The sequence below is a fragment of the Gigantopelta aegis genome, chromosome 15 (genome assembly GCF_016097555.1).
Source record: "Gigantopelta aegis isolate Gae_Host chromosome 15, Gae_host_genome, whole genome shotgun sequence".
NCBI lineage: Eukaryota > Metazoa > Mollusca > Gastropoda > Neomphalida > Peltospiridae > Gigantopelta > Gigantopelta aegis.
The window spans coordinates 40,312,475-40,327,229 of NC_054713.1; the positions used below are offsets into that span (position 1 = coordinate 40,312,475).

Genomic DNA, 14,755 nt, shown 5'->3' on the forward strand with positions numbered 1-14,755 from the left:
CAAATATTTATGTCAGTTGGTATGTCATTCTATTGCTGGTGGCAAAATCACAAATATTTATGTTAGTTGGTATGTCATTCTATTGCTGGTAGCAAAATCACAAATATTTATGTCAGTTGGTATGTCATTCTATTGCTGGTAACAAAATCACAAATATTTATGTCAGTTGGTATGTCATTCTATTTTCTGGTAGCAAAATCATAAACATCTTATGTCAGTTGGTGGGGGGGGGGGGATTATATAGACAGAATGTTGGTGAATTGTTTATTTTAAAAAAAGTATTTTAAAAGAACTTTCAGTCAAGGTATTGCTAGTAACAATAACACAACATTTAAAATGGAAAAAATATAGATATTGTTAGTATTTTGGTGCATTTTGTAAAAATGTGAATTGTAAAAGAAATGTTAGTCATTGTATTGCTGGTAACAAAATAATGCAGCATTTATGCTGGGGAGGGGGGGGATATAGATATTAGAATTTTGTATTAAACAATTTGTATTTTAAAATAGCTTTTAGTCATTTTATTGCTGGGAAGAAAATAACACAGCATTTAATCTTGAGGGAAATCTTGATATTGTTACTATTTAGGCGAATTTTGGATTTTAAAAATTTTATTTTAAAAGAATCTTTTAGTCATTTTATTGCTGGTAAGAAAATAACACATAATTTAATCTGGGAAAAAAGAAGATGATAGAGTTAGTGAATTTTGTAGTAAAAATATGTATTTTAATAGAAATTTAAATCGTCTATTCATGAGCATTATATAAAGTTAAGAGTTGGGGTGGTCTTAACATTACAAAACCATTACAAGAGGAAGAGGGTATAAAAGAAGCCAAATGTTGCGTAATTGCTATTATTACCCATTTAACACAGACCATGGATGGGCATTTTCGCTTTCATCTCACCGACAGTTGATTTGCTGTACATGTGCTTTATCATTTAGAATGTTCCTTAATGTTTGGACCATCATATTATGAAGTATAGTGCATAGTTTATTGTTTACTTTTGTCAAATCTGTCTTGTATTTTCTTTCTTTTTTAAAAATAAGAATACGTACAATAGTTATATAAATAAATGTAAGTAATATGTATGAATATTGTCAAATGTGCAAGTTAATTTTTATTAAAGGTATGATGTGTTGCCATCAGATTCTGTATGAATATGTATTTATATTATTGCCAAGTTTTTGTTAAGTACAGTGAAACCTTTAAAAACTGGACCCTTAGTAAACTGGACTTCCCACAAAACCGGATGTTTTTAAATATCAGTACAGAACAGAATCTCTCTAAACCAGATACCTCTTAAAGCCAGACTTTTTACTTGATACTGTGGGTGTCCAGTTAAGAGGGGTTTCACTGTAATACGTACTGGCACTTTAGGAAAAGTGCAGAGTTGAAAACACTCGGTTTAATAGTGGTATTACAGGGTTTCTGCCAGAGGGTAAAATGGGTATGGTGCAATACCTAAATGTTGTAGCAGATTATTATTTTTAAGTTAACCTTTTGACAAAATTAATTACTCTTATCATTACTGTATGATTTTCTTAACCCTAAACTTAACCCATTTTCTTTCTGGGGGAGGGCCCCCCCCCCCCCCCCCCCCCCCCCCATACACCATGTTGACAGTGCTTGCATTCAGTTTCACAGCGCCATACCCAAAAATGTCTTTCTGGCAGAAACAGTAGTATATGAATTACCTCAATCATCAGCATTGCTATTAGATTTGTGACTAATAATGTCGCACTGTAGTAACATAGTGTTTATGATATTTATTACAGTTATTTATAGATGTGCTATTTTCCGTATACTATATAATATATTATTTATTTACATGATGTTATTTTATCTGAATGTACAAAGTGTTATAATTGTTTCTCCATGTACACATTACTGAAGACATCCGGTCATTTTTTAGACAGCAGATCTCAACATTATACATTGGTATAGTGAAATTACACTGTTATCAGAATTGTCGGTCATCAGATCAATCCTTCTTAGTAGACCCATTTGCTGTTTGGGCTATTTTCCGTTCCAACCACTGGTCCACAACTTGTTCATCAAAGGCTGTGGTATGTGCTGTCCTGTCTGGAAAAGTGCATATAAAAGACCCCTTGCTGCTTATCGGAAAGAGTAGCCTATGTGGCGGCAGCAGGTTTCCTCTAAAAAAAATGTCAGAATGTTTGATGTCTAATAGCCGATGACAAGATAAAATCAATATGCTGTAGAGGCATCGTTAAATCAAACAGACTTTTTTCATCATGAAAATAGGACAGAATTCAGCTCAGAGGTGCTAGGGTCGTAGGATCGAACCACTTCAGTGCATCTCTGGGTTTTTTTTCCTATCCCAACCAGTGCCTCATAATGTATATTAAAAGCCATGGTATGTGCTGCCCTGTCTGGGTCCATGCATGCAAAAGATCCCTTGCTACTAATTGAACATGTAGCAGGTTTCCTCTGAAGACTGCTTGTCAGAATTAACAAATGTTTGACATCCAGTAGCCTCATGATGTATATCAAAAGCCATGGTATGTGCTGCCCTGTCTGGGTCCATGCATGCAAAAGATCCCTTGCTACTAATTGAACATGTAGCAGGTTTCCTCTGAAGACTGCTTGTCAGAATTAACAAATGTTTGACATCCAGTAAACGATGAGTAATAAATCATTATACTCTAGTGGTGTCATGAAACAAAACGCCCTTTATCATCATTATATAAATTAATCTAATGATAACATTACATCATGACAATGTAATGGAATTAAAGATACGTGTTCCCCTTTGACAAAAAATTATACATTTTATCCAGGGAATATTTTGTTTTGTATTTCATTGTGATTCGCTTCGTAAGTTTCGGACATCGCTACACAATTTTAAAATATTGAACAGTAATTGCTAGTCAATTTTCAGTTAACTACAAAGGAATCTAATCAAATTTTTGAAAACAAAATGGTCCCTGAAATAGCCTTTATTGTGAAACTGTCAATTAATCTACTCCCATATCAGCCCAATATGTTAACTTTTTCAATCTAGGAGCCAGATGGCACCTACAGGTATTTTTTTATATAGATATATTAGTATGAAATATTTCAGTCGCAAAATTAAAAAAAATGGTCGCATATGCAATCAAATCGGTCGCAATGTAGAGGCCTGCCCATATATTATACCTTGGTAACATATTGGATAAAATATTGAGTGGGAATCATACAGATACAATTAAAAGTTAAACATTCAGTAGTTATACAATTGTCTGTTATAGAATATCTCGTGGAACTGTTTGAAGCTTATACAAACAATAGAACAACAAAAACACATGCAAATACTTGCATACCAATGTGCCAACAAACTGTAAATACTGTCATTTTTTAAAGGTTGATAAAATAAAAATATGGGAACACGGGGCACATTTTGATTTCAATATATTGATTAGCAATAGTTCTAGTCAGTTCAGAATTGATTAGCAACTACTGTTTTTGTTTCAAATTTGTGTAGCGATCTCTGAAACTTGTGTAGCGAATCGCAGTGCGATACCAACAAAATGTTCCTTGGAACATGTATCTTAATAGAGATAAATAAGGACATTGTTTTTCTTAAATGTTTTTATTAATGTAATAAAAGATGTTTATTATATACATAGCAATGAAATATATAGATCTACAGAAACCATAAAAGTGATATCTGGTGAAGTCATATTTTCACTGTATTTTAGCTACAGTGAAAATATAGAAATCATATTAACTTTTTTGTAAAACCGCATGATTAAATTATCTCCCTTTGTCTCGTTTCTTCGTATTTAAGTTTGATGATTACCAATGCATCTGATTGTATTTGAAAAATTAAAAAATGTAATTTAAACAACTGTACATGTACCTATTAAAAAGTGGATACGAAGTGCAATTACGATAAAATATCTAAAACGAATTGAATACGAAGCTAAATAATGATGATACAATGTAGTGTCATTGAATGTAAGTGTAAGAATTTAATGGCGTTCGATTCGTTTTGTTTTTGTGGGAGTTTTTGGAGGATCGCTTTGTCAGGTATGTTTGCACAGCAGTATATTATTAAATAAATGTTAACAAAGATAATTTTTATTCAAATTTCTTTTTAAAAGTCTATGGTCAAGTAAATTTTCTGGAAAAGTTCCATAGGAAGAAATATATCATTGCGTTACGTATTTTCAATAGGATAAGCGAAAGATATTACCAAACAGCGAAAGATGTATATAATAAATAGACCATTTCATGGTGTTTTTTCTGAATACGATTTTTATGTCAACTCGTGATGTGTGAAAACAATATTTTCACTCATTGCTTCGCAGTTCATGAAAATATGGCTTTCACATATCACTCGTTGACATAAAAATCGTATTCGAAAAAACCCCATGAAATAGCCTCTATGTATTAGTCTGTGACAAATTCTCTTGAAAACCAAATTAAGTAGGTAATATAAATATATGTACTATATACACGGTCGGCTCTAGGGTGGTGCAGGGTAATCACCCCATATAGGGGCCACTTTTATTACATTATTATTAGAACTTGGGGATTTATGTAAATTTTTATTGAAATTAAATTACAAAAAGTTTAAATCGGTGTATATTCATCAACTTGGAAATTTCAATTTATGTGAAAGTTTTAACCATTTCTGTATTAAAAATGAAATTCTGATGTTAAAATATTCACTGTTATGTGAGACCACTGAAATGGGAGACATCAATTTTTTTTTTTTTTAAATCACCCTGACCTAGCACCCCCCTGGGACCGACCTTGGTAGATTAAAAAGATAAGAAAGAAACAAAAGGAATTTCTTTTGTTCACTTCTTTCTTGCTGACAGTTACCTTTGACCAAAGCACTTTTGTGGGGTCCTCTGAGCCCCTTTCTTGGCAGATGAAAGCTGATGGGGCTGCAGTGTGGACCGGGGCGGACCCCTACCTACTTCAGCTGTGTATGTCCTTATAAAATCTTTATGCATGAATTGCTCGTCGTGTTGGCCAGATCAGAGAGAATTTTTTTTTTTATTAATGTTTTGTTTTGTTTTGTGGTGCTTACAGTTTTTTCACTTAGATTTTAAAATATGTTGATGCTCTTCCCAGAAAGGTAGAGATTTACAAGTAAGAATATAGAATTTAAATTAGAAAATATACATAACAGTAATTTCAACTTATAGCTTACAGTTTTTCACTTAGATGTTAAAATATGTTGATGCTCTTCTCAGAAAGGTAGAGAGTTACAAGTAAGAATATAGAATTTTGTAGTAATTTAAACTAGAAAATATACATAACAGTAATTTCAACTTGGTTTTTCATTTAGATGTTAAAATATGTTGATGCTCTTCCCAGAAAGATAGAGAGTTACAAGTAAGAATATAGAATTTTGTAGTAATTTAAACTAGAAAAATAAGTAACAGTAATTTCAACTGAAAGCGTACAGCTTTTTTTTAGTAGAAAATTATCAGTGTTTAAGAAGAGATTTTTAAAATAGTAATTTAAACAAGAAAATAACAGTAATTTTAATGTAACTTTTTTAAAGTGAAAATGAAAACACAAACTATTTAAAAAAAAAATATATTAATAGAAAAAATAACATTCATGTACATTTGTAATTCACAGAGAAATAAGATTAATTTTATGTACATGTATGTTTGAGGTACCTATACTAGTGTAGACAGACTAAATATTTAATAAATGTTTATCCTGGGTAATGCCTGAAATATTTAAATAGTCTGAATGTGGAAAAGTACCATCTGTTTGCTTTTAAATATTAAATCTGGCTTCTTCTCCAGACCATCATTGTGTGTTTCAGGTTGTGTTTGTAATTGTAGCTTTAATCTTTAATCACTGGTGGATCTGGCGTCACTGGGGTCACTGGGGTCACTGGGGTCCCTGGCTAATACTGTAAACCAAGCAAATGTATTGAAGATGTAATTTTCGTCATCAATAAACTCTTTCATCTTACAATGACTGCAGCCATATTAATTGCATTTTCTTGTCTGTATATACAAAGTGTTTCTACTTGTCCTAATGTTAGTAGTAGATTAAACTGAATTCTACTTCCCAAAACTTTTGTGTCTACATGTACTACAAGAATAATTGGAGCCTAAATCCTGTTTGAGCTACTCTAAACATTAAGATAACTAGAAATATAATAAATAAATAAATAAATATAAGAAAATGAAATTGTCCCCAATTTTTTTTTTTTAAAATCTGAACCCCCCCCCCCCTCAAAAAAAGAAGAAGAAGAAAGGAAAACAACCATTTCCCCCCACAAAACCCCCCACAACAACAACAAAAGAAAATAGCTACAGCTTGACGAAAACATTAAATGATAGCTACATACAGCATCAGGAATATCTATTTGAGGATTGGTACCTGAAGGTAGTTTCAAAAATTATTTAATTTAATTTATTTAAAAAAAAAATTGGTAGTGTCACATCTGTATTATGCTAGCACCGTGTGAATTATTTGTATTTGTTTGCTGTACATGCTAAAAATAAGAATCAAATACCAACCTGAAACACACAAACTATCCGTTTGATAGAACTGTGTAGAGTACGTGTAATCAGTGTCGGTTTTCTTTCATATTTTTGTTTTGCATACCGCTGTAGTAAAATCTTTGTGCTGTATGAATTTGTTTATTATGGACCAGCCACCAGTTGTCGTGGTAACGATTGTGTATTGTACATCCTTTGGATTGGTACCCAATATATTATACCTGGATTAACTGAAATAACAGTGTCATAAAACAAAACAACACACTAATAGAAATCACTTGAATACAGATACTTGAGGTCATCATTATTAATTAATTTTATTTTTTGAAAGAAAGGAATGTTTGTTTAAGGTTATGTCAGCACGTTTTAAACTCATGCTATTTAGTATCTAACATATGGTTATTTTTATATTTTGTCACGAGGAAACCTGCTGCTCCACATAGGTTATTCCTTCAGCAGTGGGCGGAATGTAGCCCAGTGGTAAAGCGTTTGCTTGATGCACATTCGGTCTAGGATCAATCCCCATCGGTGGACCCATTGGGCTATTTCTCATCCCAGCCAGTGTCCTGTCTGTGGGATGGTGCATATAAAAGATCCCTTGCTGCTAATCGAAAAGAGTAGCCCATGAAGTGGCAGTGGCTTTCCTCCCTCAATATCTGTGTGGTCATTAACCATATGTCTGATGCCATATAACCATAAATAAAATGTGTTGAGTGTGTCGTTAAATAAAACATTTTCCTTCCTTCCTTCCTTCAGCTGTAGATTTTCTCTCTTTATGCTCTGGACTAAGTGTTGCAATCCCATTGGGTTATTTTTCGATCTAACCAGTGCACCATGACTATTGTTCAGGAGGAAATCTGCTGCTCTGCATAAGTTATTCCTTTAGCTGTAAATTTTCTTTCTTGGGTTATTTCCCGCTCCAGCCAAAGCACCACGACTGGTATATCAAAGGCTGTGGTATGTGCTATCATGTCTGTGGGATGGCACATATTAAAGATCTCTTGCTACTAATGGAAAAATGTAGCAGGTTTCCTCACTAAGACAATATGTCAAATTTTGACATCCAAAACTTGATTAATATATCAGTGTGCTCTTGTGTTGCCGTTGAACAAATATTCCTCAATATTAGTTTCTATTTCTTTAAAAGTATTTAATGCAGTTAGTTATTATTGTAGTATCGTTTAGTTATTACCTAGTATACAGCACTTTAACAATATTTGTAACCTCTCTTTTTTTAAATTACTGCAAAAAAACAATTGTTGGTATAGATTGCTTTAAAAAGATATTCCATTTTTTATACATATCTTGAACTAGGTCAGATTAGCATATTCATGAAAAGATAAAACTGTTCACGTTTTCTTCATTTTGTTTTCAGCGAGAAAGGTTATGAATTAAAATTAGTTTATATCTCATATTTGTCGGACATTTTACCGCAGTAAATCGATTTCATTGCCATCCAAAGAATGTTGACAAGTTCTTTTCTTTTTTTTTCCAAATGGCTGTTGCATGGATTTTGTTATTTATTGCTTTAGTGCTGTCATCATTCCTTTAAATATTTTGTCTGTGGCTTGATTTTGAATATGCCGTTAGCTTTTTTCATTAATTTTGGCACTCTTGACTTAGCTTTTGAGCCACAGTGCATTATGTTTTTTAAATTGATGTAATGTTCATAAGTCGTATAATGTATAACGTGAAAAAATGGTATATATAAAAAACCCACTAGTTTTGGCATTCAGTGAATTTTATAATTTTAAAAATGACACCTTTGTGCGTTTAATAATTATTATATATATGAGATATAAAATAATTCATAAACTTATTACAGTACATGTGTATATATATATATATATATATATATATATAGATATTTTTACAGCATTTTTAAAGAAATATTTACACAGTCATTAGTTGTGAAAATGGTTATGCGCTTATATCCAATTACGGTTCAAGCATGCTGTCCTGGGCACACACCTCAGCTATTTGGGCTGTCTTTCTAGAACAGGGGTTAGTGGTTAGTAAAAAAATAAAATTGTGGCTGTATTAAGCTGTTAAAATACTTTGGGAGTGACCCGGGACATACTAGCTTTAAGTCCCGGTACACTATATTTTGTTCAGTTTTCTTTTTAGTTTAATTCTTTAGTATATGAACAGTTAATAATTATAATATTTGACCAGAGTAATGAGTATATTTTTTTTAATAGATCCCCTAAGTGTTTAATTTAGTATGTGGTTTATATTTATATTGTACAGTCTGTAAAAATAAGTGTAGTGATTGAAAATATCTCTATTTTACTAACATTTTTGTTTTGTTTAATGTTTTGTTGTCTGGTTGAAATTAAGGATTTTATTTAAATGATTTATGATATATTTCTTGTGTATGATTGTAGTAAATTAAATTGCTTTTTGATAATACATATGTTTGGAAATCAGGCCTCTAAGAATTCAAAATTTGCTTAATCCATTTATGGGTTATACGAAATTAATTGTAGGTAACCCATTTTCTATTACCATTACCCGTTATGTCCATGTAAATTATTACACAATAGGTTACACAAAATTAGATTTGCGCAAACACCACATGAACGAAACGATTGTTCTCGTAAGTTTCATAGACCTGGAAGTTGCTACACTTACTTCGACAGACTGTTTGTTATCATGTCAAACTTAAAAACACACACTGCTGTATTTGAATGATTATATATTGGAAATATATCACTTTTGACTGTAGTCAAACATAAATCAGTTACAAGATGAAGCTGATCGAACAAATAGTGCTAGCATATTGGTGAATTGTTTAATAAAAAATTTCCCCAGTATATGGTCCACTGTATGACATTGTTTTAATGTATACACTAATGTGTACATACTATTTTTAATACATATCATTGAAGCAGTTATTGTTAATGTCGACAGCTGCAAGTCAATACTTATACTGTGTGATGTTGACAGCTGCTAGTTGATATTTATACTGTTTGCAAAACAAACAAAAAAAGTTGCTAGTTGGGGTTCTTATTGTTTTTAGTTCCACTGGATTACTTCAAAATATATTTTGTTTAATTTACTTTGTACTTCCGCTAGATTATTAAGAATATATCTCATTTAATTTACTTTGTACTTTGTACTGGACTATTTCTGAATATATCTTGTTCAGTGTACTTTGACTGGACTATTTCTGAATATATCTTGTTCAGTGTACTTTGACTGGACTATTTCTGAATATATCTTGTTCAGTGTACTTTGTACTGGACTATTTCTGAATATATCTTGTTCAGTGTACTTTGTACTGGACTATTTCTGAATATATCTCGTTTAATTTACTTTGTACTTCCACTGGACTATATGTATTTTAGAATACATTTTATTTAATATACTTTGTATTTCCATTGGACTCTTTCAGAATGTATCTCATTTAATTTGTTTGCTCTTTGACTGGACTATTCAGAATATATCTCATTTAATTTACTTTGCTCTATAGAATATATCTCATTTAATTTACTTTGTACTTTGTATTTCCACTGAACTAATTCAGAATGTGTCTTGTTTAATATAGTTTGTACTTCGACTGCACTATTTTAGAATATATCTTTATTTAATTTACTTTGTTCTTTGACTGGACTATTTCAGGACATATTTTGTTTAATATAGTTTGTACTTCGACTAGACTATTTTAGAATATATTTTGTTTAATTTACTTTGTACTTCGATTAGACTATTTTCAGAATTCTGGATCATTTCAGAATATATATCAGTTAATTGTTTTGTACGTTTGGCTGGACTACCTCAGAATATATTTGGTTTTATTTACTTCCAGGTTCTAGTGGACAGGCTGAAGATTTGAGTAAGAAATCTGACGAGAAAACGGAAGGAGCGAAGGTTCCGGGCAAAAAGGGAGGAGACATCATATGCATCGATGATTAGGCTTATTTACGACATCATGACGAATTAAGATATTTTTTTAGTAACATTACAGATGGGACGTTAACAAAAACATTACAAATTAAACACCTGACAATAACTGTTGCTTGTGTCTAAGGCCATTTTTCTCTGTCATCGGCCTCAATTATCACTTCATATTCAGGAGGTGTGTGTTTGTGTGTGTTGTCATGACGATTATTGTGATGCTGGTTAATTGTTGTTGAGTGATGATGTCCTTCATTGTTTATCATTTTCGTGTACAGTCTACGATATCGAAGCCAGTGGTTTCAAAATGGTACAGGAATTTTGCAAAAGAAAACAAAACGGTACAGGAATTTGTGAAAGAGCGTGTGAAATTTTATTACAATTTGTAACAGGGTGTGCAAAAAGTTAATAAATATAAAGGTCTGTGAAAAATGGAGTGTGTGCACAGCCATAGATTGATCTGCCTGTGAATACGACAATAAAGGGTGACTATTAACCTCGTGAGTTTTACTGCTTTCCATACATATGACGAATGAAAACTATTATGCTTGCCAATGGTTTGAATAGTATTGGTTTTATTCATGTTATGTGATACTGATAAATGCCATCTAAATGTTATATCTTTAACCCAGAACATCCATCTACAATACAAATGTGTTTTGTTTTGTTTGGGTTTTTTAAATGCTAGGAGCCAAAATACAGGTAAAGAAAGGAAAGAAATGTTTTTATTTAATGACGCACTCAACACATTTTATTTACGGTTATATGACGTCAGACGTATGTTAAGGACCACACATATTGAGAGAGGAAACCTGTCACCACTTCATGGGCTACTCTTTTCGATTAGGAGCAAGGCATCTTTTCTATGTACCATCCCACAGACAGGATAGTACATACCACAGCCTTTGTTACACAAGTCGTGGTGCACTGGCTGGAACGAGAAATAGCCCAATGGGTCCACCGACGGGGAAATACAGGTAAAGATTCACCTGGGTTGGTTTTGTTCTGTAACAGAAAAAATGTCAGGCTTCATCACCCTCTCCTAGCACTCTGTGATTTTTTAATACTTTTTGATTGAGTATAAACAGACATGCTAAATCAGTGTTCAGATGCAGGAACGACAGCTGGTGAAAAACTTTGAAGAATAATCACAATTTTGTTGTTAAATTCCAGTCACATCATGTCTTCTGTGAGTGCTAGATGACAGGTTGTTTTCAGGCTATGTCTGTTGTTGCATTCATGTTATTCTTCCTGTATCTGGTGAATCTGGCCTAGTGCTTGTAAAACTTTTAGAGTCTAGACTCGAGACTAATAATTAGAGTCTGAGACAACGCCATAAAAATTGTATGCATGTGACGTCATTAGAGACTGATTCTCGACTCTAAAGGTTTTATAATCACAGGGCCCATGTGTAATACCTTTGTCAAATAGCCTGTTTGTTAGTTTTAGATTTTTTGGTTTGTTTTTTTTGTTCTAAATCAGTTTTGTTTTTTGGACAAACTTTTTAAGACCAATTTTTTTTTTTAATTGAAATTCAAAATAAAAAGTAACCGTAATTTAATTTTTTATCATTATTAATTTTTTTTTTTTTTTTGTAAATGTTTTAAAGTTATTTTTATCATAGCTACATACATGTACTTTTAAAATTGTATACAGTACACAGAATAGAATAGACTAAAAACATTTGAAAAAAATATTTTTTATTTAAATTTGAATTAAAAATTTAACCTTTTTTTATTTTTTATTTATAAATTGTATACAGAATAGAAATGTATCTAATACAGTCTATTTGAAACATTAAAAATCAAGATTCAAAATCAGTTTAATTTGTTCCATTTGAGGTGCATTTAGGACATTTATACTAAATCTAACAGCATTGGCACTTGATTTGTTCCCCAAATCATGAAACACATAAAAATTAGCATTGAGATTTTCTGTTTTTAGTTAACATAACATTCCCAATACAGGAGGATAAAAAACAAATATTTGTTTCCAAAACATGTATATATTATACATGTATTTTCTAATGTTTATTCTCATGTTTTATCGGACAGTGTAAATATTTGTACAGATTTAATCATGGTACTGAACCGCTATATGTACTGCTTGCAATACTGTTGCTTCTCAAACTGTACTATTACTACACTCAACCCAGGCCCTGCAATTAAAAAAATGGCTACAGCAAGAAAAACATGATGTGGGAAAAAATGTGAATATAATCCACATCAAAAAAGTGCTGTGAAGAATTAAAAACTCCTCGGCAATCTCCATGTTATTGCCGAGGATTATAGCACCCACCCATATTGATAGTAAAAATTAGGAGGAAATAGACTTCATCACTGGATGAAAAATGTAGTCCCATCCAAAACTTGCCAAACAATATTGACAGTAAAAACAGTTGGAAGGAAATACTCTCGCACAATAAGTAATTCCTTGCTGAGTGTGTGGTCTATTGAAGACTTCAAAATACCTGTTTGTATTACAGGTAAACGTGGCCATATTTAAGGATTGTTTTCATCACATACTTGGTATCACATAAATGCTTGGTATGCCAAGTGTGTCTGGCCTGATTTAGGACTGGTATTAAAGCGGAGGGTCTGTCTTCAACATTGTAAAAGCCATCAAATGATGGGGAGGGGCCGATTTGGGAGTCTTGATACTACCAGCTTTTTTTATTTTATTTGGGGAGCAAGAGTACGTCTGAAGCTTTAAGTCTGAAGCTTTAATTCTGGGCCCGTGCTTATAAAACTTTTAATGTGTAGAATCAAGTAACATTTTGCTCAGCTGACCATGATAGCTCTCGTGTTCAGTAGGCTTGGAACTCTTGAACCCAGACTAAAAGTTTTATAAGCATGAGTCCAGGTCCTATGCTCACAATTTGCATTGATCATGTGCCTACAGAATGGGTAACTAAGTGTAGATACGTATTGAGGTTTGTTATGTTTTTTAAGCATGCCTCCATTTTGAGATTTGAATGGACTTGAAATATAAGTAAATATTGCCTTATTTTACAAGGCAGAGAGCTTAACATCGATCGGTTGGCTAGATCTTGAGGTGAGTGTGCAATATATTATACAGGGAGAAGTCTAGACTATGGCAAGCCACAGGGAACGTTTTGTTTTGTTTTTTTCATGCTATAGAAATGACTACAAGTTATTTATTTATGAGCCGATTGTTGTGTAAATTGGACACAAAAGTTAGGGTTTTTTGTTACTTCTTACGTGAAACAAAATTGAAATTATTTACACAAAAAAAAACGTGTAGGAATAGACGGACTAAGTTTCTAGGGAGTTGAATCGTGCTCCCCCAGAAAATACATTACAAAAAGAGAAATTTTGCTTGAGCAGCGGAGGGTTTCAACTCCTGAAACCCACCCTTACAAAGGCACCAGCCTGATGTTTATAAAACTTTTAGAGTCTAGACTAATGGAGACAAAACGTAGGCTATGCGTGTGACGTCATTAAAGATCGAGTCTGGACGTTTTATAAGCACGAGCCCAGATCTTGTTGTTGCTTTATCAGTTAATACATGGAGGATATTTCATGCTTTTGTCAAATTTGATTTATATTTCATCGAGTGAAGTTTGCAATCATATCTCATGAGTCGTGCTTGCACGATCAGTGTATGATTGCAAACTTCACTTGATGAGATATAAATCATATTTGACAAAAAACATGAAATTTTCTATTTATTACATAACTTTTAGCAGTTTACCTTTGTTTTTAAAATGCCAGCAGCAACATAGTTCCGGCTTTCTTACAGTGAAGATAACACTTTCTACAGTGACGATAACACATTCTATAGTAAAATAGTGAAATTTTCACTCTAAAATGTTTTATCGTCACTGAGTGACTGATAACACTTTTATTTGACTGATATTTTAAGATATTTCACTCAATGTTATATGATAAAGCCGGTTATCATTCATAATATTTCACAAAGCTGTAGCTCTACAGTACTATATGGATAGAAAAAGTAAAATAAAGGGATGCTATTTTATTATAGTGTGTAAATAACTTTGTTCTAAATATCTTATGATGGGTGTACATTTGATATGTTGTGCCGTAGATAAGGTTCCTGCTGATAGACTGTTTTCCATGTCAAAATAAACAATGTCACTGTTACAATGAGTTTTTGTCTTTGTAAATCTAATGCTAGGATCCGACTATCAGTTACCAGCAGAAAGTTGGTCAACTTTCTGTTGTCATGACTTTTACGACTGTCCTGGGACGAGAGGTAGCCCAGTGATAAAGCGCTCTCTTAATAAGCGGTCGGTTTGGGATCGATCCCCGTCAGTGGGCCCATTGGGCTATTTCTCGCTCCAGCCAGTGCACCACGACTGGTACATCAAAGACCGTGTTATGTGCA

At 32.6% G+C, this 14,755-nt stretch overlaps 1 protein-coding gene across 7 annotated transcripts in view; it reads left to right on the forward strand.

The window, feature by feature from the left end:
* LOC121389960 (chromodomain-helicase-DNA-binding protein 4-like) overlaps nt 1-10,883 on the forward strand; it is a 66,100-nt gene extending 55,217 nt beyond the window's left edge. For 5 of the 7 annotated variants that reach the window (XM_041521635.1, XM_041521631.1, XM_041521634.1 and 2 more), the window contains one exon: nt 10,299-10,883. Coding sequence is in view for 6 of the 7 variants with exons in the window: in XM_041521631.1 (XP_041377565.1) it covers nt 10,299-10,405 (107 nt within the window). In the remaining variant the exon portion in view is untranslated. Of the gene's footprint in view, nt 1-5,307; nt 5,355-10,298 lie in introns of all 7 variants that reach the window. The other 2 variants (XM_041521637.1, XM_041521638.1) reach the window with 1 other exon arrangement.
* Nucleotides 10,884-14,755: the final 3,872 nt, after the last annotated feature.